The sequence below is a fragment of the Heloderma suspectum genome, chromosome 2, assembly GCF_057233095.1.
Source record: "Heloderma suspectum isolate Gila_16-S chromosome 2, 16-S_ref, whole genome shotgun sequence".
NCBI lineage: Eukaryota > Metazoa > Chordata > Lepidosauria > Squamata > Helodermatidae > Heloderma > Heloderma suspectum.
The window spans coordinates 162,897,409-162,923,099 of NC_139459.1; the positions used below are offsets into that span (position 1 = coordinate 162,897,409).

General features: G+C 45.7%; 1 protein-coding gene across 10 annotated transcripts in view; it reads right to left on the reverse strand.

Annotated features, from left to right (window-relative positions):
- The window catches only part of SLC44A2 (solute carrier family 44 member 2 (CTL2 blood group)), a 79,203-nt gene that overhangs the window by 47,807 nt on the left and 5,705 nt on the right, over nt 1-25,691 (reverse strand). For 6 of the 10 annotated variants that reach the window (XR_014787950.1, XM_084835579.1, XM_084835577.1 and 3 more), the window contains exons 2-5: nt 7,731-7,779; nt 3,217-3,290; nt 2,220-2,304; nt 906-990 (exon numbers count right to left, since the gene is read on the reverse strand). Coding sequence is in view for 9 of the 10 variants with exons in the window: in XM_084835579.1 (XP_084691705.1) it covers nt 906-990; nt 2,220-2,304; nt 3,217-3,290; nt 7,731-7,779 (293 nt within the window). In the remaining variant the exon portion in view is untranslated. Of the gene's footprint in view, nt 1-153; nt 298-905; nt 991-2,219; nt 2,305-3,216; nt 3,291-7,730; nt 7,780-13,511; nt 13,709-25,691 lie in introns of those variants that run through there. The other 4 variants (XM_084835578.1, XM_084835576.1, XM_084835574.1 and 1 more) reach the window with 2 other exon arrangements.

The following is a 25,691-nucleotide window of genomic DNA, read 5'->3' on the forward strand; positions in this document are numbered from 1 at the left end:
GTGGTCCAAGGTGTATCTGACTTGGGAATTTGGTAGCAATGAAGTACTGAAGATGGTTTCTGCTGTGGTAAAAATGAAGGAATGCCATGTAGAGAAACAAAAATATCATGCAGGCCACAGCTTCACATCCATGTGAAACTAACAAATCCATACCTGCTTAGGGCAATGGCCATGAGTGCTTTTCACCAGCTGCATCCTAGTGAAAAACTGCAGTCTCTCAGAGGGAGCCAGCAGACATCAGCAACTAGCATCCGATACTTCAAAGGGAAAGCAGACCCCATACGTTAACCAGGGTAGAGCTTCCAAGGCTGCTTGCTTTCATTTGGCATCAGCTCTTTGAAGTTCCTGGACTTCATTCCTCCTCCAGTATTTCCCTGATGTAACCAAGAGAGGGCACTAAACATCCTGGCATTGACCTCCCCCACACACTTTAGATACTGGACAACAGTATGTCTAGGACTCAATAACAGAAAGCAAGGTTCCATCTTCTTTGTATGTGTTAACTAGGGATGTCGGAGAAATCTGCAACAGTTTCAAAGGAGTTTGGATTTCTATGAATCTGACCTGCGGATTCCGCAGTGGACCTACTTTTTCTGAGTCACACGGATTCAGCGGACTTAATACTTTTGGGGGGGGAATTCCAAAAATGCACATTAGTGCTAATACACAATTGCGCAAGTGGAACAAAATTCTCGTACATCCCTAAAAAAAATCTGATTCCATCAATGAGCAGATGACAGAATGCTAAGATATCTGACAATCCGTGAAACACAGATGGGAACGGATTTAACAAAATCTGTACATCCCTAGTGTTAACTTCATGGACAATAAACTGGTGCAAAGCTCTCGCAATTTTGACCTATCTGGAGAGAATGTCAAGGACCATGCCCAAAGAAAATCTTTACCTGTGTGGTGGGACACTGGAACTCCAGCAGTACCAAAGGGCTGGCACATTTCATGATGTTGAAGTAAAACAAGAAAGGTTTGTTCCTGAAAACAGAGAAAGAACTGTAAGTATATCCAGTCCAGTGTTTGTTTCTATCAGCGGACAGGTCCAGATGACTCAGGAAATCTGAAACAACGTTGGAGGACTAGAAGGTGACATACGTCATTCCTTCCCACTCTTCAGTAAAGGATTACGGACATGACTTATGCCAGTAGACCAGCCTTCCCCAGAGGGGTCAGTGCTGGCTGGAAATTATGGGAGTTGCAGTCTAACACATCTGGAGGGTGCCACGTTGTGGAAGACTGCTGTAGGCTCTGCTGAACCACTTCTGATTGGGTCAGAACTGTAAAGCAGCCAACCAGCATTGCTTGGGGATCACAGACAACACAGCATGCCAAGGACTCCACTCTCACCAGTGCTAATTTTCAAAATGAGGGAAGATGGAGTTCAGGCCTATGTGGAAGCTTGAGCTCCACCTTCTGGAAGCCAAGCATCTAACACCTGATTGTGGAGACTTGATGAAGTTAACCCGTGGTGAAGAAAGGCACTAGGCACATGCTCAAATACGCTCTCATTTTACATAATTGCCCCTGAAATTTCACAGGGCAGGGGGTAGGCAGGGAGATGCCACTTTCCCTTGTTCCTTCACATTCCCTTGCTCTAGCTCCTTCCCTCCCACTCCCTCACTGGACCCAATGCTTCTGCTGTCTCTTTCAGTAGCATTGGTGAGGGCAATGAGGTGAATCAGAGAAGGAGAAAAGACACACCAGTAGGTTTCCTGTAGAGACACAGCCTTCCATCCCTTGTCTTGCTTGGCCCAGAATACATCTTGAAGTTGATCGTGGTTGAGGAGGAAAGAAAGGCATGCCTCCCGTCCCATCTCAAAGTCAATCTGGCACATGACACATATAGCCCCAACTGACTATGGCAACTCAGAACCAACAGATGGGGGGCTTTAGCAACAGCAAAATGTCTTGCAAACATAGACACCATGGAATACTCCAGAGTGCCACATTATTTTTTCCCTAATGAGTTACCTCATGGATAAGATGAGTAGGCGTAGGCCTTGCCTAGCCTCAGGTTGGCACAAGGTCTAGGATCTCTCCACAGTGATAAAAAAAGGCTGCCCTTTTCCATCCAGAAGCGACAAAACAGAAAAACAAGGCTAAATGGGGAGATGTGAGTGACAAAATTCTGTCTCATTTAATTAGTCTCATTGACTGTGCAAGGGTCCATGCAAGTAACTACAAGATTTTCTTTTTAAAATACCTACTCATTGGGTGTTCCCTTCTGGCCACAGAACTGCCCACGGCTGTCTGTTGGATAGATCACCTTCCGGGGATCTCCTTGTGTCCATGCTGAAGAGGAGACAGAAATTTAAAGTTTGACTAGATGTTCTCCTCCACATCTTACAGCATCACCCAATTTTCCAACAACTGCACTGAAAATGCATTGTTTATTCACATCTGCGTTTCACCCTCCTTCCAGGGGATCAGGACATACGGATATACATAGGGTTATTTTATCCTCAGAACAAATCTGCGAGGTAACTTGCCCAAGGTGATCTAGCTGGTACGTCAACCCAAGTCCAAGTCTCTGTTCACTTACAAAGTTAAGGGAGTTGCAAACATTACCCCACATGACTCCAACCTTGCAGAGAATGGCAACATGTGGCTAACCAAGACACCACAACAACCATCTTGTACTATATATTAGTCACCCTCTCCAAAAAGGGGAGGAGGAAGCAACAAGAAGAGATCATTAAGTTTCACGAGAGTCTATATGTGAACATTTTATCTCACAGTAACTGTGGATTCACAGAATCACAGTAGGTTTAAAAAAAAAAGTTTAGATCTTTCATGGTTGTGAAGATATGCTTTATACACACACTCAAAAAAGGTCAAAGGAGAGCATCTTTAAGAGGCTCCAATCTCTGGGAGTGGAGCTTCAAAACTATCTCTGCCATCCTTTTGGCCACTCCTCCTGCCAAAATGTCTCAGCCAATATCCAAATTCCATCTGGGCATTAGACACCTTTCCCCAGACACTGAACTAGCAGATAAAAGCCACAGGCCTAAAGAGGAAGAGAGGTCTTTTAAATAGCTCATCTGCCTTCAATTATTTTTTGTTTGTTTACTTAAATCTCCTCTTTCCTTGTGAACTGCCTCCTTGTCTATTAAGGTTCCACTTCTCCATCCTGAAATATCCAATCTTCAGCAACACTGCTGTTACCTAAAGCCAGAGAAGGAAAGAGAAGTTCAGGATACATACCCACAATGCCCACAGTGATGTAGCCCACAATGGCGACCAGGAGCAAGATGCAACAGATGATATCTGTACAGCTCCTAAGGAAGGAAGCAAAATGATTTAAAGCTACACCAGAGCCTCAGTATCTTGTGCTCTGACCCTACCATGCTGATTAAATGATGGGTTTAATGTCACAATTCCCTCTCCCCAAAGCATATTTGCCACTTTTAAAAATCCTCATTCAATTTTTTTAATGTTTTAAAATCTCTTTAGAACTCTCATTCAATAAAATAAGGCACCATATGAATTTTTAAATCATATAAATCTGTACAGGCCACTTTTCTACTGTAGGTTTGAAAACAGGGAAGGTAGGGGTAGGGGATGTGTGTAAAAATCCAACCCTCCTAGTCCTTAAATCGAAAAAGGCCAACCGAGAAAGCAAATGAGATAATCCAGATATGAGAGGAAACAGCCCTTACTGTGCTTAAGTCAGAAAATACATTTCTGAAAAACACTATGTGATTTCTTAGGAATTGACACAACAACAGGACACTTAAAGGCACAATCCTATGGCGACTAGGCAGCGGCTAGACGGCCATAGGATTTTTTGTTTTCTGGGAACCGCCTCCCCACCCCCTCCCCTGCCACCTCACAGGCAGTGCAGTTCGTCCCTGGCTCCGTGCTCAGAAGAACAGCGTGGAGCAGGGGGAAAGGGGGCATTCCTGAGGGATGGGGACCGCAGAAGCACTGGTATGATGCTCCCTATGTGCCGTCCGGCCTCCTCCCACTCCCCATGTGACCCGAGCGACCGTGGCTAGACAGCTGAAATTGGCCTTCTAGCCACAAATGCAGGGCAGCCAGAACATGGAGGAAGATCCCCTCTGTGCTCTGCCCACCCTGCATTGGATAGTCAGTCACCTCTGAGTTCAGAGGTGGCCAACTATCCCCATAGGATTGCGCCCTCCGTGGCACAAAGCTATACTTCTATTTGCCTCCCTCTGAAATTTGTGGATGAACCATCCAACCATCTGGGATTGCATGGCTGGACTGTAGGAGATTAGAGGGCAGATGGCCCTGCCTTTCGGCAAGGGGGCAAAACTAGCTGACCTTTGGCCTTCCAGCGCTTTGATTCCATACATTTATATATTTTAAACTAATAGTTTTTTTCAGATTTTCAACTTCTTATATAAACAACAAAAAAACAAAAGGGGCATATGTTTATTTATTATAGGTATTTGTATTCCATGCTTCAATTATATTTGCAGGGCAGAACAGAAACCTCTATTTTTGTTTTAAAAAACACACACTTTAATTTTTTTAAAATCATATCCATAACATAGCAGCACTGAATATTGAGAATGGTTGAGAATGGTACTAAACAAATACCCTTTTGATGATAAAAGTGATATTAGGGTTAGGGTATTTTAGAAAATGTTTTTACTGTAGAATTTTATTGTTTTAAACTGTTTTATTGTACGCTGTACATCACCCAGAGTGGCTGGGTGACCAGCCAGATGGGCGATTAATACATTTAATAATAAATAAAAAAATAAAGATATAATTGGTATGGATCCATGAAGTTAAAATAAAAGAGAAATCTTGGCTGATAAATGGTATTAATCAATAACTCCAACTTAGGGAGCAATCCTATGGCCACTAGACAGCGGCTAGATGGTCATAGGATTTTTCAGTTTTCAGGAACCGCTTCCCCACCCCCACATAAGAGGCGTGATTCGTCCCCAGCTCCACGCTCATAAGAGCAGAGCAGAGCAGGGGAAAAGGAGTTTTTTGTGGGGGTGGGGAGGGGATGGCAGAAGCGCTGTTAGGACGCTTCTTATGCGCCGTCTGGCCTCCCCCCTCCCCCCTTCCAGTTAGACAGCCAAAATTGGCCATCTAGCTGCTAATGCAGGGTAGCCAGAGTATGGAGGAGAATATCCCCTCCACGCTCCACCTGCCCTGCATTGGATAGTCGGTCACCTCCGAGTTCAGAGGCAGCCAACTATATCCCCACTGGATTGCACCCTTAAAATATGGCCTAAATGTTAATTCAAATATTTTGAAAAACTTGAAATGTTTAAGGGAAAAAATTATAGCACACCTTAGTGGCCACATTGGGAGGTCTCTTTAAGACATGGTGGCTTAATAAGCTACTTACAGTAGCTTATTTTTGAAATGGTCCATGATGCCCCGCCATACGACTGGGCTAATAAGGTGCTGCAAGTTAGCTCATTAAGCTACTGTGCATAATCTGAGTCACCCCACCCACTCCTGTCCTGCTGCAGTCCTCCCACCCAAGTAGTGGTGCTGTTTCACCCATTGACAGTATCGCAGCAGCTTATTTTAACCTTCCACAATATCCCAAGGAGAGGTGTGGGGTGAAGTACAGGGGCTTAATTCAGCACTTCTAGCATCACCCCAACAAGGGGATGGTGGCTCTAAAGCGCTGGAAGTTTGCAGGATCAGGAACAAACTTCACACATAGCCTCCCTAGTCAGGCAGCCCTGATGCACCATCAAAACAAAAAGGAGAGGAAATCTCATGTGCACCAAAAAGGGGGTGGCAACTATAAAACCTTGGAGGTTTAAAGGATTGGGCCCAACTTCACACACAAGCTCTCCTAATTGGGAGGCACCTGATGCACCATCAAAACCCTACACAATTAATCCTGGGTGCAACAAAAAGGGGTGGCACAGATAAACCCTTGGGGGTTTGCAGGATTGGGACCAAACCCTCAACTATGCATTTCCCCCCATAGCCATTGCTGGCATAGATGCCTTTAATGTCCAAAATCGACTACAATAAAGAGGAGTTGTGCATTTCACCCTCCTCCAGACATTGCCATCAGAGTCGCTTCTGTTTGCTTTAGCTCTAAAGCAAAATTGCACAAAAGCACACCCCCCATACCCAGGGCTGACATGAAGACTTTATTGTGTGAAAATAGCTAAAATTCCAAAGTGCTTTAGCGATACAATGGAGTTGTACATTGCACAAAGGCAAAATTGCGCATCCCCCCCCCCCATAGCCATTTTGCTTCTTCATGGAAAAGTGTGCATAACAGGAAAAAGGGGGTGGGAGCTATAACTTCCTGACAGTTTGTTGGAATGGGGCAAAATTGCACAGGTTGGTGCCCTCATGGGGAGCCTCCAGATGCTGTGGCGGATTATTGCAAAACTGCGTATTTTCATGGAAAAGTGAGCAGTTCTTTCCTTATTTTCCTCCATTTCCCAAGTTCGGCAGTTTCAAAGTAGCTATCAGGGAGGCCTGTCATTGTGTAACTTCGCTGTAGTGGGATAGCAAGAGGCTATCACTGTGCTCAGGGAAAGCTGTCATTTTGTAACTGTAGTACAGTATCAAGGAAGGCTGTGCTTGTTTGGCTGCAGTTGTCCCTGGGCTGCTTGTCAGATCTCAGAAAAAAGGCTCTGCAGATTGGGGTAGAGCAGCAGCAGTGGTTTTTGCTGCTCTTGCCAGCCGACACTGTAAGTGTTGGGAATAAGCCACGGTGAGCACCAGGCGACACGATAACCCACGGTGACATAAATAACCCTTACTGCAGACCGTAGGTTCTCAGAGTGGCTTATTTTGGCCAAATAAGCCATCATGCATTTAAAAATTCCTGAGAGATGACATAACCAATGATGGGTTAAATAAGCCATGGTGGCTTATTTAACCCATTGTGGGTTATCATGTCATCTGAACCCAGTCAATGTGATTTAAACAATATATTATGTAGACATTTTTATTGGAATACTTGTAAAAATTTAAAGACAATAGCATGTACATTGTTTAAATTTAAGAAAAAAGCAACGGTACTGAAAGCTAAAGAAATGCACATGATATGCTGACAACCACTCATCTTTTCTAGCGTATTCAACCCCCTTCTGCTGGGGTTGTTGGGGCATGTTCAGTTTTGCTGTCGCTTATTAGTACCATTTCAAACTGAGACATATTTCAATGACATATGTATTCTCTCACAATCACCTGTAAAACAATTACAACTTTGAAACTGCCTAACTTCTCTAATATTGTATTTGCTATTAGCATCCAGTCATTACTAATGAACTTATGAAATGGAACATTTTCCATGGAAAAATAAAGCACTGGAAAAATTTCCACCCCACATCATTCATGGTATAATTAAACAATAACATGAAAACAAAAACAAAATATATTTGTGCAACAACAAAGAGGCAGTAAGGCAGGAAACTTCTTGGCAGCTGTGGGGGAGGGGGTACAAGAGAAAGAAACCAGGCTGCTGCTAAGCCCAGCCCACAGGCTCCATGGAAGCTGAGGAGCAAGGAAGCAATCAAGGTCTGCAAACGTTCCGCCACCAAGGAAATTATTTCGGTCTTTGAGTTACAGGATTTGCATTTTCAATAGTGCAACCCTCTCAACATCACTGCTGTCCAAACGCGTGGGCGGGAAGAGACAGCAGGAACAACCTCCCTTGACAACAGGCTGCCCCCATCTACACACCCCACACAAAACACCATACCAAGGCAAGAGTGTCCTCGATACTTTCAGCAACAAGTTGCTCTTACCTGTCATAAATGGGGCCTTTGAAAGTTGGATCATATTTTTGGGGTGTCCCTAGAATCAAAAGAAAAGAACATACTGGGTTAGGCAGCTATACAAGGCAGGAATATGGAAACCAGGTTATTTTTAAACTTTATTTACATCTATCCACTAGGAAGTTATCAGGTGGAAGTCCCACTGAAATGAATGGGAACTGAGCAGAATCATGGAAAGGATGTTGGTGGATTGCACCCTCTGTTCCTTTCTTTCAGAATATATATGGGGAAGGGGGGGAGCAGAGGTTTAGAGTACCAGGAACCTAGCCAGCATTGAGGTTTTGCGGAAGTGATGAGCATCCTTTGGATGGGTGAAGACAGGATTGCCACTTCTTTTCCCAGCCTGCATGATGAGCAGAAATTCAACTGAGGAAGCTGCACCTGTTGAATTTCTACCCACTGTGCAGCTTTAAGGCACAGATCTGGACAAGAGAAGTCTCGATCTCCAGTCAAATCTTCTGCATTATCCTGAGAAAGACACCTGGAACTAGGATGGCCAGATGCAAAGGCAGGTAGTGTCCTGCACTTTTGATGGGTCTACATGAGGCGGGATTTCAGCAAGTGCAGTTTGTAGTGTCATAGTGCTTTAAGGGGTGAGAAAAGCTGCCGCCACTAACATTTCTTCTTCTACACAAATGCTAATGACTGATTAACTATTAACAACTTCACCCATTCTCTCTTGCTGGCCCTTATGCCTCTTAGAACACTTATACACTCTCTCTCATCTTCAAAACCCATCTCAACTGTGAAGTTTAATTTATATACCTTTTTCATAGCCCTCCCTTTGTCCCTTTGTTAATTGCCCAGAGAGCTTCAGCTACTGAAATATTGGGGAGGGGGGAGAGAGAGAATGAATGAATGAATAAAGGGCAGTCCATATGACAGGGTTTGGGAACCTCTAGCTTGCAGGCCAATTTGGCCCATCAGGCCGCCTCATCTGGCCTGCAGGACCTTAAGGAAGGCCCCTACCCAAGCCGCACCCCTCAAGAGATTCTCCTAATCCCTGCTATTAACACTGAGCACTGATCTGAGATAACAGCAGGGATTTCTCTGTGCACCACTCCCCCTCTGAAATCGTCCCTGAACGAGGTGCTAGCTGGAGGAATATTCCTCTGGCCTCCACCACAGTCAGGGCAGCTTCACTGTGCATGAAGCACTGTGCTAAGGCACTAAAGTGGAATTCTCCCCATAGCCATTGCTGCCAGAGGATTTAATGACTTCCCAATACTGCAACCATGAATTTGCGCAATTGTGCAAATTCACAATTGCAGTATTGGGGAGACATTAAAGCCTCTTGTCAGCAATGGCTACAGGGAGAATTCTGCTTTAGCCAATGAGCATTTCATCCTTATGAAACAACACTGTTAAAGGCACAGTGATAACACTGTTAAAGGCACAGTGATAGTTCCAGAGACAACCCATTACTGGGCAGGATGGGAACTCAGGGACTGCCTCCCACACAAAGCAGCAAAAGCCTTTACTAGTTTGCATGGCCCATGCATGGTACCCTCCCCCACTGATGGAGATTCCCTTCTCCTCCTCCCTAGTTTCTAAGCGAGCAAGAAAACAATCTGAGGCCTAGTTGCAGAACAAGTTCTGTGCTGATTGTTCCAGGTGGCTGCTAGAAGTGTTCAGAGAAAGAAATGCACACACACACACACAAATATATCTCACCAGAAGTATTGTGGAAAGAACATAACAGGCCCCAAAGTGTCCTCTCCAGAGCTACATTTGAACCTGTGCTTTTTCCAGGAACCTGGTTTCAATGCCTGTTCTCAGTCTGGAACATTATCTCATTATTCAAATGTATGGCCTGACCCATCCTACAGGCTTGGGGGCAAGTAATAAATGAAGTAATGGTAAGGAACAGAGTGCCTCTGAATATGTACAGAGTACCTTTCCCTCACCTGCAAGCAAACAAAACCCCTGAAACATCTGGGATTAAAGGCAGGGGTGGGGAACATGGGGCCCTTCAGATGTTATTTGACTGCAACTCCCATTGTCCCTAGCCAGCATAGCCAATGGTGAGGGATGATGAGAGCTGCAGCTCCATGTCCCCCACCCCTGTTCTAAGATTTGATGTCTGGAGGAGATGGGAGCATTTCTCCTTTTAAAAATTAAAGCAAAGCCCCCACTGAACTTCCCCAGCCCAGCAAAAAGTCACCCCTTTTATCAGCTGGCTGCAACACCCCCCACTCACCAAGCAAACATTCTTTAGTGGGATATCAGCCACTAAAGCAAAATAGTTTTCTCTATCCCAGTGTTGACTTCCCTCTGAAAAGCCCAAGAAAACTCAGAAATTATAAGCTGGGATAAAGACTGTCTACATTGAGAGCCCTGAAAGTAAAGCTACCTGAGCTTCCAGGAGAAGCAGGCAAGCTGGTGGTGAAGGGAAATTCCCAATAAACCCAGGAATGAACAGGGGAAATTTCCAGCAAACCTTTTATTTTGCCCCAGTGCAGCCACACAGGCCTCCCGTGTCACCAGCATTACTGCTTTCCCTGTCCAAGGGCCTGGCTGCTGTCTTGGCTACAAATAGAGATGGATCCCTGCCAGCCTAATTTTACTCCCCCTGAAAAGGCATCCTTTCCCGCCCCAAACCCGCTCAAAAGGTGGAAATTCTGAGCAAGCTGAAGTTCATAATTTGAGGTTCATAAATCAGAAATTACTTTACATGCAAAATAAAATACAGAATAGCAACTGTTTTTCACAGCTGCACATTTCACGTATTTGGGATTTTTTTGAGGAAGTATTCATCAGATTCTAACTACAACCAATCCTTGTGAATGACTGGTCTCATTTACTTAAGCAGGCTCAATGCAGCTCTTTAGTTGGGCAACTGTGAAAAAAAGCATTTGCTAGGACGGGTTCACTTGTAGGTAATACTGGGTAACCCTCTGGGAGTGGGTGGGGATTCTAGGCCAGGAGGTGAAGTCCAGCAGATTGACAAAAAGCTGCTAGCAAAAGGCTTGGAAATACTGAATAAAAATGAGCTATTTGAGTGTTCCAGTTATTTGTTTAAAAGCTCATTTCATTCTGCAGCATCTAGCAAAGACCTCTGCAGCTCCCATCACCTCTCCAAGCTTGAGGACACCCTTGGTTCAGTTCCCAACATGTATGGGCTAGGCCCACACATCTCCTCCTGTCCTGGATGGAAAACTCCACTTCCACAGACTCCTGAGCCAGCAGGCTTTCCATTAACACTGAGCTCCAAAATGGCTGCTCTGTGCCAAAGGGAATTTTGGGATTTTTGCAGAAAGGGACTTAGATCCAAACCACTTGAGAACTGGAGCCACTGGCTCTTAGAAAGAGGCATACACACACCAATTCTAGATTCAAAACCGAATCCAGTGTGTGGCACAGAATTGGTTTTTGCATGAATCCTCTTAAAGAGACTCTATACGGTCAGTGCTGTCAGCTAGTAAACAAGAGGTTGGAAGACATCTGACTTTCCTTGTACTTGGGAGACTGATCAGTGGGGAAAAAAGACCTACTAATGAACTTGTGGTGGGATCATTACCAACTAGTAAATTACAGTTGAGAACATCCAGAAGAAAAACCACCACCCCACTTGTCATATGCACAGTGGCCATAACCTTGTAACAGAACTCCTGTCAGACTTACTTGGGAGCCTTCCTAGCTACTAAGATTTTTATCATCAAACAAAGTCTAAGACAGACTGTGGTGCTGGGGTTTACACTGTGGAGAAGAGTATTTTATTAGCCCAGGGATAGGTAACCCTGGCACCCTCCAGATGTTTTGGACTTCACCTCCCATAAGCATCAGCCAGCATGGCCAATGGTTAGGGATTATGGGAGTTATAGTCCAAAACAACTGGAGGACACCAGTCTGCCTACCCCTGAGGAGAATATCCTGATTCACCTTGAATATGGATCCTGGTAAATACCTTCTAACTCCATCAGTCATGGTTAAAATTACACATATATCAAAAGCTGGCACTTTATCCCTCAGATGCACAAGGAGGGAAATAGTTAAGTGCTGGAGATGCAATCTGATTAAATCTGAAGCAAGAAGCATTCAGTCTTTGTTTTTAGATCCACCTTCCCCAACCTGGTGCCCTCCAGTTGTGTTGGACTGCAACTCCCATCACTCCCACCCAGCATGCTGAGAGTTGCAATCCAACACATCTGGAGGGCACAGGTTGGGGGGAGGTTGTTTTAGATGATGCAGACATGTGCCATAGAAGGCACCATCTCAGAAGAGGCATTCCTCCTACACATGAGAAAAAGAGAGAATGTTTATTTTAGGATGGTACAGTTGCCATCCGCAGTTTTTGTAAGTGTTTGCAGATATTAAATCTGCTGCTCAGTTAACTGGGGACACCTTTTAAGCTGATTAATATGACCAATTAATTGATAACATGATGAAGCCCTGATCAGTGTTAAAACATTGATAAGTCCCATTGTCATGTTGGTTTCTCCCCCAGACAGTTCCCAGAGAATGCATTAAGAACACATTATCTTACTACTACCCTCAGGGTACTTTGTTTCCAGGGGGCCCATCTAAAAAAATATATTGCCATCTAAGTGGTAATTTCCCTCCCTTCTGTTTTTACAATATCTGCCCTCCTCCCACTGGAGGAAGGAGTTGGGACTGCACAGATATTGTACTGCAGGGAAGGCATGGCAGGGGCATGATGCTGATGTCATGTCCTCACTGTAGTAGGAGATCTACAGATGGCAGCCCATCAACTGTACAGCAGGGATAGGTAACATGTGTCCCTCCAAAACTGGATCCCCATCAGTCCTGGCCTGCATAGCCAATGCAGGCGAGGGGCAGTGGGACTTCCAGTCCCAACATCTGGAGGGCCATAAGTTGCCCACCCCTGCTTTAAAGGGACATAGAAGGTTTCCTTTGGTTCTCTTCTCAACAGGTAACCCACTAGCTGGGCCTTCTCCACCCCATACCCCTTTGCTGGGCCTGGAAGAAAATATCAGCAACCTGCCTTGGAAACCTTCTGCTGACAATTGCAAGTCTGCCTGCTTAGACTAGTGCATGTTTTAGGAAGTGACTCCTTTGTTTTCTTTTATTTCCACTCCCCTGAACTCTAATAAGGCCGTCCTTATAGTTAAGAAAGATACCGTTTTACATCTCCTGTGCATGTGGTTCCAGTACCTTTTCACCTCTGGGTCTCACAATCCAGTTTCAGATTACAAGAAATTAAACGGCTGGCGGGAAGCACCATAAGGGCCGCTTAACAGCGATAAGGGGCCGTCCACAGTGGGGGAGGCGAAGGGCCTTTTCAACACCCCACCCCCATCACAGAAGTTTATCTTTGCTTCGGTGTTGCTGGGTGGTAGCTAAATTAATGACCCGTCCCTCCCTTTGCCATGCATTAAACTCGTGCAAAACAAACAAGTGTGCTTTACATAACAATCTCTCTGTACAGAATTTGAGCTTCCTTGATGACAAATTTAGACCGGCGGCGGAAAGAGGGTTGCGCCTCGGCGGTGAGGCAGAAGCAGGGCCTGGCACAGCTCGCGTTTTCGGCGCCTCAGCAAGACGCTGCCTAGGCTGAGCTGCCTTTTGCCAGGAGGCCGCCGGCGCCAAAGGCAAGCCCGGTAGCCCGGCCGTGCCATGCCATGCCATGCCATGCCCCGCCTCGGAGCTGCCGGTTCCCCTTCAGGCGCGCGGAAGCCCCCTCTCCCACCCAGCGACCAGTCCCTGCGCAAGGCCACCTGCTGCCCGCCCTCTCCGCTGCGCGGCGCCGGCGGCACTCGTCTACCTTACCATGCTTGCCGTAATAGTTCTCCTCTTCCCTCGCCATCCCAGCCGAGTTGCTTGCTTGCTTGCTTGCTTGCTTGCTTGCTGGCCTTCCTTCCTCCGTCCCTTCCCTCGCTCCCTCCCTCGCTCTTTCTTTCCTTCTCTCTCTCCCTCTTTCTACCTTCCTTCCTTCCTTCCTTCCTTCCTTCCTTCCTTCCCCAGTCAGCTGATCAGCCGCCCAATGAGGCGCCTCGGGTTGCTTCTCCCTCGGGGGCCGAACTGGCCAAACCTGTAACAGACATTTGCGGAAAGGGGAGGCCCGCCCAGCCTTTCCAAGAGCCGGCTCGGACGGGGCTTCTTTTGTCAAGTCGTAAGAGGCGCCTTTGCCCAGACGGACCTGCCAGTCACAGAAGCAGCCGCCTATCCGAGCCTTTGGCCTTCGTGAGACCCTCTGGATCAAAGACGCTGTCCCAGTTGTCTTTTGCAAAAGAGAGCGAGAGACTTTGCGCCTGCGTTTCCCTTAACGAGATGCAGTCCAGAATCAATGGGTTTGCTTCTTGTTTGAGCAGGACAGACAGACAGAACAGGTCCTCGTTCCCCTGCCGTGAGATAGAGCATACAGTTCAAAACGAGAGAGCCGGTTGTGGCACTGTGGATTTGTTTTTTTGGGGACCAGGGGAAGCTGGGTTCAAATTCCTGCCCAGCCATGAAGTTTGCTGGGTGACCTTGAAGCCGTCATTTTTCTCAACCAAGACTAACTCACTGCCCTGAGCTCAGTGGATCAATAAGCATGACTATGGCAGGCTAGCGACGCAAAGGATGTGGGGCTCCTCTTCTGTGGCACATCTGATCTGCCTCTCTTCTCTTTCCACATCAGAGCCATCCCATCTCACACACACTTTGCTCCCATCACCATCACTCGTTTGGATGAGGCTTGAATTGCTACCTTACCAGAGGGCAATCAAAGCATCTCTCAGTAGCCAGCTGCAAGAATGGGATAGGATACATCCTGATATCTGGTTGGTTATTTATGTGTGAACTGCATGAGTCACTTACGTTAAAGCACACAAAGGGATTTACAAAAAGAAACCAACTGCATAATTAAAACAACAGAAAGTACCATTCAAGTATTCTACTGAAATTCTAACATAAACAACAGAACAGCAGCAATCTTAACAAACAGGAAAGGCAGTGAATCAAAAGGTCAGTAAAACACAAGCAAGGATGTGGCCTAGCACATCCATCCTGGGCAGAAAATTCCAAAGTGCCAAAAAGGCTCATCTTCACATCCTGTCTTGCTTTTGAAGAAGAGGAAACACAAGAGCACAGGCTCGCTTTCCAACTGAAGGAGCAAGTAGGAATGTATGGGACAACGACAACAAGATGGAGCCTTGAGGAACCCACAGAGCTAGCTAGCAGTAAATCAGCTCATACAACCCTCTAAAAGCAACTCCTATCAGTCCCAGTCAGCATGGCCCATTGCAGGGGAATCTTAGAAGCATCACCACTGCTTAGAAAGCAGAGTCCCCAGATGGGACTGGCTAACCAAAGGGTAGGGCACGATACCAGCAGACAACTTTACCTAAGCCAGTCAGGGGTGATGGGAGTTGTAGTCTAAAACATCTGGAGAGCACCAAGCTGGGGGAAATACTTTGTTGACATTCTCCAGACAGAGATGATCAACTAAGACAATAAAAGTGCTTTCAGTTCTGAGCCTGGCCTGAAACCCAATTGATACAGATCTAAAAAATCAGTATCAATTAACACTGCCAGGTTTAAGGGGTGGGCTGTTTCCATAAGACTACTGATTCTGCTTTATACCTCTATCCAGAACTGCAATATCACCGAGCATTTCCACAGAAGAAGATATGTAAGATCAGTGCATGGCATTTTTATTTCTAGCATTTGTCATCATTGGCAAGACCTAAAGTAAGGGATTTGGCTGCAGCCCAATATGCCCCTGACAAGATCTTTTGTTGAGTTAAATGAAGCCCAAAGTCTAATGAAGCTCTTGTTTCTATACTCCAGTGATGTCCCGAGGGTTTCCAGGGCACCTCGATGGCCTCCAGCCCCCGGAGAAATGTTAAGAGGCCAGGAACTCACTCACCCCCAGCTCCCCTGCCTTAAATTGTCTCCCTCATGCCTGATATCCAAAAGTTGAAAAAGACACCTGTATATTGTGTGTAAAACTGTAAACCAACCTTCCCCAACCTGGTGCCCTCTGGCTGGCTGGGAATGATGGGAACTGAAGTCCAACACATCTGGAGGGCACCAGATTGGGGAAGGCTGCTGTAAACCATACCTGGTAAGTGGGCCTAAACTAAAGAATACTTAACAGAGGTGTGTGTTATGCATGAAGAAGACTTGGGGCACAATCTTATCCATGTTTAGAGAGAAAAATGTCCTAGAATTCCCAGCATTCATCAGCCAGTATGGCTAGCTGCAGGGATGCTGGGAGTTGTAGGACTTTTTCCTGTCTAAACATGTATAGGTTTCTACCCTTAGTTACAATGATGCAGTCAGCCTGGCAGTGGAATTTTACTGAGGCAAGGAACAAAGACTTCAGGGGTTGTCCTGTGGAAAGGCATGAAAAATCAGGAGGCTAGGGAAGGGGATCAAATCAGTCTGATTTGTTAATTCAGTTATTTCCATCTTGCATAGGCTAAAGACTTTAACAAGGGGAGGTCCCAGCTTTTCAGAAGCTGATACACCAGGAAATAGAGCACCCTTAGCAGTAACCTAGACATATTTTTATTTATTTTGCAGTGTGCATTTATTTCACATCTGCTTGCCCCATGCATCTTAATATCAATAGAACTTGCCTTTGATTAACCAGAATCAGCTTGTTGATAGGTAAAGAACTTACACACTTCAAAGGGGTCTGGGGAAGGCACAGCTACTCTCCTCCCAGTAACAGAGGCAAGGCTGGCAGAAGCTTGAGAAGAGCCTGCTTGCATTTTGGAGCAGCTCAAATCAGCACACTGATGCCCAGGAAAGAGCATGCGTGAACTCATTCAACATGGGTTGGGGTGAGGAGGAATACATGACCAACTATCTTATTTCCTAATTATCTTCAACCCAAGCAAAACTGTTACAATATTTCTAGTGACACAGCCCCATCTACATGAGCCTTTTACTCCGGGGTAGCTGCGAGTTGAGGTCCTTCAGGGCATACAACGCAGTCACCACTTCACAGCCATCCATAGTTTTCTCCTGGAAAATGCGGATGTCCAAAGAGGCGTTTTGCTGCGATGTTTTCGGTTTGCTGCGGGTTTCCTGCGGCTGCGAGCTGTCTGTCCCTTCCCCAAACCGACTTTGCATTTTGTGGTGGGCATGTTGTAGGTGTGCATAGTGCTTGCATCACTCTGTGATGCCCCTTTACTCCCCCCGTCCCTTCGCAGCTGCACAGTTACAGAGGCACAGAGAGGAGTTTTCATTTATTTAATTACACTTCGACACATTTTTGCAGCTTCGTATCTTCACAATGGTTGCTTTTGGACTCAGTGCCCAAGGGCCAGGGAGGTCTTGCGGGAGGACCAACTTCACTCTGGCCACCATTTTGGAGCAATGGATAGGCACGTACTGCTCACACCTTGGGTGACTGCAAACCATTGCAAGAGTCTCAGGCTGGGGAACTGCCAAACAGTTGGCATGGAAATGAAGGAGCACAGATCACCCACATTTTACCTAATGAAGGATGGACAGACACAAGAGAACCCCTAAAATACAAAACAGCCAGTGAAGTGTCGCACCCACACACTCACGCACCTGTGCAGTTGTGCATTAAAATATAATGGGAAAAAAGAGGGCCCGGCAGAGTCTGTTGGGGAAGCTCACAGTAAATCACAAGGGTATCGCAGAAGCAGCTAATTCAAAGCTGCAATGCTGCACAGTTGCGACGGAGTGAAGGGTGAAAGCAGTGCTATGTAGACAGGGCCACAGATGTGAAATCATGTTTAAAACATGCATGCAGATGAAAACCATTCAATTCTCCATTTTACATCCACTTTCCACAACCAACAGCTTGGGGCCAGAGTATCTAAGGGTGCAATCCTAAGCGGATAGTCAGTCGCCTCCAAACCCAGAGGTGACCAACTATCCAATGCAGGGCGGGCGGAGCACAGAGGGGCCCTCTCCTCCACGCTCCGGCTGCCCCGCATTTGTGGCTAGACAGCTGATTTCAGCCTTGGTGCTCAGTTCCCATAAAATGAATAAACCTATGGCTGTCTAGATGCTATCTAGCCAGCCACAGGATTGCGCCCTAAACGTTAGATTCTGAAGGAATGTCTCCTCCCATATGTACCTGCTCAGACCCTTATGTCATTTTTGCAGGTCCTCCTGACTTCATGAAAATGCTGAGCGAACGCATGTGGGATAGGAGGGGCAGGACAGATCAATCTGCAGCCCAACTTTCAGCCACTGAAAAAGGAAAGTATTGTGCTATAAAAATAAGAATATTGTGAGAGAACCCAGAGGATATCGTTCAGCTTCAGGAGCCTCATAGGAAGCTTGCACCAGCCCAAAGCAGACACTGCTGGGAATGGCTTCCAGCTAGGGACATCCTTAATTTGCCTTAGTTCAGATCCACTTACACCCCAGATACATTTGATACATTTTCAAATCTTTTTCTGACCTTTCCTAGTCTGGTGCCTCTTCTTTTTAAAACCTGTATCCATTAAACCCAATACAAGTGGGTTTATCTCTTCCACCACTCCATGCACCACTTATTTGGTCCTTCTCTGCAAAGCCCCAGTACCTCATGGTGGGCCTCCCTGCCCCATTTAGAATTGCTTTTTTCTGAAATGGAACTAGTTCCTGCTATGTGCCATTAACAGCAACATTGGGCAGCATCCTATACTGCCACTGCACTCCTGTTCATTCCTTTGCGCCAGTGAAATCCACTGCTAGCGTAATGGGGAGTTAGCACATTGGAAAGAAACCCCAGAAACGAGTGGAAATGCTTGTTTCCAGATTCGTAAAAGATCGATGGAGCTCCTTTCTGGGAGCTTCGCTGACTGGCCCTGTTCTGGAAATGAGTGTTGCCACTAGTTGCCAGTTCCTTTACAAAGTGCTGGCTCCCTGTTGTGCTGGCAGTGGGTTCTGCTGGCATGCAGACAACTCAGAGTACTGCCCATTACCTCCTGCTAACACATATTTTCATGCCACAAAATGCTTCACCTACTGGTTTCTGTAGATCAGGCTGCTGTTAAAGGCCCAAGGCCAGGCCATTTTTCTTTTCTGATCAGTTTGTACTGCTGCTGAAGCCTTTCTTATTGGAGCATGCAGGGGAGAAGCCCTTGCTCAATGAGCCCCAGCAGCAAATGCAACAACTATTTTTAGAAGAAATAGTTGGTTGCTCACCTACCGACCCTGCAGGGTACCCAGGAAGTCAATTGACTCGTGATGGGGCTGATAGCAAAGTTGGCAAAGTCAACAGATTCATGCATCTTTTATTTCTTTTAAAATGCTACTCAAATGTCAATTATTTAGAATGTTTTGAACATTAACAATATCAAACATGAGCTAAGACTCCCAGGATGTCCTGCGTTGTATTGCAATGTGGCTGCTACCCTGATCCCCATGTCTCCTGCAGTTCTGCAGGTGGATCTTTCATATAAACCAAAATGCAAAAGAGGGGAGATCTTCCTCTACTTGTAGCTCTGTGTTGTCCTAACTTATTTTTTCAAAGAGAAAAAGTCTGCCCAAGCCTTTGAGAATTAACAAAGATAACCAAAAGCAAGTAGCTTGCAGTGCAGTCCTATGGATGTCTACTCAAAAGTAAGTCCCCTTTAATACCCAAATTCAATGGGGCTTACTCCCAGGAAAGTGTACATAGGATTGCAGCCTTGTTGGCACTATATGACTGTTAAATGGTCATGTGTGCTTTCTTGTAATTATTAACCAGAATGAAAATGCTACGATTTATAGGTCTGAACAAGAAGCAGAATAAGCAAGGCTGGGAAGCTGATAGAGAAATTGGCTCTGGAAAACTGAGGGTGCCCACGGGCATCAATGGTTTCTGGAGAAAGAGAGGGGGAAAGATAGGTGATAGAGGAAGAAGAGACAGAAAGCTGCAGCACAAAAATCCCCTGCATCTGCCCATGGGGCTATGATCCAGTCCACAACTCCCACAGTACTGACATTCACTAGTGATAAGGGACATCATAAAGGGGGAAAAAAACAAAGCCAGGAACTCACTAACTCTGGGTAGGAACCCATGAGCAGAACATCTCAGGAAGTCATGGGAGTGCAGAAGGTGGCACCAGGAGGAGGAGGCCTCCCTTCCTCACGTTCTCACTGCCCTGAGCCAGGAACTCTGACTGGCTGTGTACGTCTCCAGGTTTGGATATCCTGGTTGCTGCTGAATCATAACTACTTTAGGACGTGCTCCATCAGGCTATGCCTGTCTGTCCTTGCTCTCCTGTGGCCTGTGCTAAGCCTGATCACAGAGGTCTATTAGGCTAATGCAAGTCTACCCGGATGATCTCTACCCTGCCATTACAGCTCCTTCAACTGGAGAATCCAAGGGTTGACCCTGGGGTCTTGTATACTGGAGTGCATTTCCTACCTCTGAGCCATAATCCTTACTGGGAATCCACAGAGCAGACATCCAGACTCAGCCCCTGCAGCCTGATCTGGGTACCTATTTTATTGGCCCATCCTGCTGGCCAAGCCTCCTGACAAGGGGAAGGTGAAAGTAATAGGGGAGTGACTGAAGGAAGAAATCAAGAGCATCCCAAAAGGTCTCAGCAGCAATTACAGCCATTACAGCCATCACAGCCAAGGCCAAAGAGGGAGGCATAGAATACGGGTGCACGACCCATGCCCCCCCCTCAGGCACCCATGGCTGCAGAGCCCCCATATTTCCCCACATTGATTATCCACTGATTGTATTGTGGCTTCCCCCCGCCCCCAGTGATCCTCATACAGATCGCTCTTTTTCTGCCACTGCTAGCAAAGAAGAAAGAGCAATCTGTATTTGGATTAGTGGTCTGTGCGTGCGTGTGTGGTTGCTGACCCCAAGGCAGCAGCACATGCAGCCCTCAGAGCCAAAAAGGCTGTGTACCCCTGTGTAGAGCCTGGCAATGTAAGGGCCAGAATAGATGTGATGGTAGCATGACCAAACTCAGGTCCTACTGGATCCATACAAAGCAGGGAGAAGCATGGGCAGCTAGTCCACGGGAGCGAGCTATATTCTCCCTCCACATGTGCTTTCCCCTCTCAGCTATTTTTCTGGTGGAGGCTACTTCTAATCACAGAGCAGGGTAGGCAACCTAGTGCCCTCCAGATATTTTAGACTACAACACCCATCAGCCCCAGGAAACATGGCCTGTGGTCAGGGATTATGGGAGTTATAATCCAAAAACATCTGGAGGGCACTAAGTCACTTACCCCTCTCATAAAGCCTCACCAGAGAAAAACAGCTGGGGGAAAAATCAGTCTCAGGGGGGAGTATGGGGTCAGGGGAGGATTCCACTTCCACCTCCTGCCTGCCAATGCTCTGCTTCAACACTCTGCCCACCCACCCTTCCTTTGTAAGGATTCGCTGACTGCAGACAATGCAACTTATTGAATGTTTCTCCTGACATAGCTCCTTGTACTAAGGGGAAGCATGCACCATAAGGTAGCTTTAACCATTCCCAAAAGTACAGAATGTTAAATAAAACATTTTCAGGAAAATCCAGTAGGCACTAGACACACATATACACACACTGCAAATTTCTGTTTTGATGTTTGCAAACAGAATGCAAATTTCAAATGCACAAATGTAAAAAACCAAACTGCTTTCAATATCCTTAAACTCTCTAACCCAGCTCAATGTTTCTGATGAAGGCGGCTGGTTCCTCAGTTTCTGTGGGATGGTAGGCAACAGCCTTCCCACAACCTTGTCATGTGCCTGACAAAATAACTGTTGAACTAAATGGGCAATGGCGTTTAGCTAATTAAAAGGAACAAATGTGCTTCTAGACAGCTTTTATCTTTCAGTGGCTACTCAGCCTAGATCAAAAGAGCTACCAATTGCTTGATGGAGCTTTTATTGGTGCGAACAACCACTTCAGGTCTCCTTGGCACATGCCTTGTGCCAGATCACAATCTAACTGTAGTCTCACTGAAGACGAAGGAAGGAGAAGAACCATGCAGGTCCAAGGGCCAAAATATACCAGTGTGAATTAGGCCTAAATCCTTCCCACCTTGAAACTGTTATTAGTTGATCTTGGGAGAAAAGACAAGTTAATAGCAGCTTTCAGAGGCCCATTTTGACCAGGAAAACAGCATGGGGGAGCACGGTAAGCAAGTCTTCTCCCAGCTCTGCTGTCTTGATTCAACTTGCCCTCCCTGCAATGGCTGTTTTTAAGCTTTGAGAAAGAGTCCAGGAGGTCATCATGAGTCCCCTGCCTCATATCTAGCCCTAACAGTGTATGCTGTGTGCCTTTTCCCCCAAGCAGCTGAAATGCCAGGGTGGTCTCTCCATGATCAGCCCCATCAGATTTGCCAGAATTAGCCCACGACAAAGCCCTTGTGCACAGAGGGAAGATCCCCCTGACTAGGCCAGACACTGGGTCCTGTATTTGATTTGGCAACCCAGCTTCAAAGGGGACCATACATGAGTTTCTAGATGACTTTGTGAAGATACTATTCCTTAGCTCACTTGCCAGCCAAAATGCCAGTGAGGGGCAGATGCTACTGGCAGAGGCATTTGGCATTCTGCTGGCAGACCTGACCAGGAACTAGTTTTGATTCTCTTTTCAGTGCCAGAAGTCAGCAATACATGAGTACCTCTGAGCACTTGCAAAGTGTCTTCCCTATCCCCTCAACACTAAGCAACTGCAACCAACTCCACTGCGTGTGTGAGTGAGGCATCAGAAGTTGACTTCCAGACAAGCTTGAGGTGTGGGGCTCCTCTCTTTTTTAAAGGAATTCATCAGTGAAGTGAGTTCTAGCCTGAGATACGTGGAATGAGGCAAGCAAGACTGAACAGGGTCAAGATTAGTGGAGCTACCATTATTTTTAAAACGGAGCTCCTGTGCATGGGAGTGCATAAGATGCATGGGAGACAGAAATTCAATTTGTGCAGCTTCCCTCTCTCCTAAATAAAGCTGTACCTACCGACTTTCCGTCACACAACTACTGAAAGCTAAGGAAACCCACCCAGAAAAAGGCCTAGAGTAGAGAACCCCCCTACAGGAAGTATTCTGGAGCATTCACATGCACATTTTGTGTTTTAGAGTACATTCCCCAAAGAAAATAGAGTCTTGTGACAGCTTAAAGACTAGCAAATTAGCTTCAGTGGACCACAGTCCACTTTATCAGATGAAGTGTTATCCTCAGCTGCACTTGTGTGTACATGGGCGGAGGGGGAGTAAGCAATGAGGTCAGAAGAAACGAAATGCAAAAACAGTTACATTGTTACTGCCACTGGTAAAGTAATCCTGGAATTGGTAACCTAATTAACACAAGTAGTGTGATTTAAAAACAAAACACCTTTATCCCAATTCAAGCCCTAGGAAGTAGAATTGAACCTCTTTATAAATTGCAGTTCAGCAGTTTCATGTATAATTTAGTATGCAAAAAAAATGGGCATAAATCTGACATCAGAAATGGCAATATTAAAAAAACAAAACAGTGAGGGAACATTTCAGGTCAGTACTTTCTGCATTTCATTTCCCCCCTGACCTCACTATTATTCCACCACCACTCCCAACCATGTGTACATATACCTGTAACTCAGGATAACACTTCATGAAAACTTATGCCATTATACATTTATTATTCTTTAAGGTGCCATGAGACTCTTTATTGTTTTTGCTGCAACAGACTAACACGGCCACTCCTCTGGAAATTTCCTATAAGGCCTTGCAAAAGGGTATCCCAGAATTCTCTGTTTTCTAGAAAGTTGTTATTCCCTTAGTGATGGAATAAAGAGAAACAACATGGAAAGGAGTTTTTAAAAAATGAAAGACAGAGAGAGTATGAAGGGGAGCCTGTGATAAAAATATTTAAATTCTGTACCAAGAAGCCTCAAATCTGTTGTCCCAATAAATTATGCAAACCTGCTTATATTAGCTTATTTTTTAACCATCTTATTCTGCATTTCATATCTGGGGGGAGGACGTGTAAGACAAGAAACTATGAAAAGCACAGAAGTCCCACTCTCAGCAATTCCTGCTCAGCTCCACCAGCAATTCCTTACACCTGATATTTCTCTAGCTCTCACCACAAGTTTTCAAGCACATCCCAAAGCAGGGATCCCCAACCTTTTTGGACCTGTGGGCACATTTGGGAATTTGAGAAACTGCTGTGGGAACTGCATTTGAGAATTTGAGAAACCTCAAAATGCCCAATCAGTAGATCGCTGCTTTGGTGTCTACCTTTCATGCCTATGTATCTTAAGCTGTGTCTTATTGAACAGAAACTTTTGTTTCATGTCTATTGAACACCACAACGTCTCTTTAATAAGGGATTGCCTAATGCAGTTAATTGCTGGCTGTGCAATACAGCTAATGCTTCTTTTAAACATATGTTTTGGCAATGTCCAGTAGCTGCTTCTTTGGCGTGGTGGTGGTATTATATACATTTTGTACAGGATCCGTTTTTAATATTCACTGATGTACATGCTCTTTTACATTATTTTCCTGCTTCATGGAAATTAACAAATGGTCAGTATAAATGCACCCTTCTGACAGCTGAAAGACTGATATTACAACACTGGAAGGATAAACTCTCACCTCCTATAATGGAATGGATTGAGGACCTTACAATGCTTTCAGTATTTGAACGGGTGGCATTTAGACACCAACTTCAAATAGATACTTATTTGGATATTTGGTCTGCTTTTGTTGAAGCTAGAAAGTTGTATGCATTTCATACAAATCCACGTACATATTAGAAAACCAGAAAAATTTAAAAATAAATTTAAAAAAACTGGGTGCCCATGGGCACCAAGTTGGGGACCCCTTCATGGGTGCCATGGCGCCTGCGGGTGCTGTGTTGGGGCCCTTTGTCCTAAATGGCTAGAAACTAAAAGCAAATGGTAGAATTGTGGCCAGTGCAGCTTGTTATACATGGGGGCAGAGGTGGGGGGAAGCAACCAAAATGATCTCTTGTATGGAACCAAAATTAGCGCAGGAACACTTTTCTCCTTTGTATCTGGTCACCCTAAGCCACAAGTCCCCAAGCAATAGCTTTATAGCCTCCCGCCACCTGAGTTTACTTTTCTGTTGATTGCACATTTCCCAGGGAAGGAAAAAGGCCCTATATAGAATCATAGAATAGTAGGGTTGGAAGGGGCCTATAAGACCATTGAGTCCAACCCCCTGCTCAGTGCAGGAATCTAATGCAGGAATCTATATTGGCTACAAAGGAATCTATATTGGCTACCTCAGTTATTCTCCCTTCTACTGATAGGAGATTCTGTGAACTGCCCAGAGGGCTTTGGCTATGGGGCAGTATAGAAATATAATAAATGAATGAATGATGGTGTCTCCTACTAGCCCTCTTCCTCCCACTGCCCCCAACTGGGAAGACCTTTTCTGCACAGGAAATATCTGCCATGGAATGTCAAATAGCTTGTGGGAGCTTTCTGTGTGGCTAAGCACTTTGCTTCCTTTTGGAGTTCCATGGAAAAAACTTTCTATTGGTGAAGAAAATGGCAGAAAAATGTGCTTCTAGGTAGTGTCATGAGGAGAAAGCAAATGAATAAGATGCTGCATGTCTCAACAAAAGTCTAACCAACAGCCAGTTTCAAAAGAAGTTGCTGAATCATAGAGAGCACTCCTAAAGCAAGCACTCTGCTTTTCCATCTCTGTCCCTGGTTCTCTGCTAGCCCTGACTGTTCCATGAGCAGATGCTTTCCCGTGTCCCACCCTCCTCTGCACAACAGAATTACAGCATCCTCCCATCTCCTTCCCTTCTTTGTGTAAAATAGTAAGCCCTGCTTGACTACCTAGCAGGGCCAGCCCTTCCATTAGGTAGAGTGAGGCAGTTGCCTCAGGTGGCAGATGCTGGGAAGTAGCAGCAAATATTGGAGGAGAGAGCTGTGTGCCACCAGGCCTGTTCTGCATCCCCAAGTTGACATGCTGCCTCCAGGTGCAGCGTAGGATGTTGTCCCACAATCAGTGTTGAAGAAAGATTCTACTGTCTGTCCAGTTGGCTTTTGTAAATAGAATTGGAGGGGGCACTATCTTGTTCTTTGCGTCAGACAGCAAA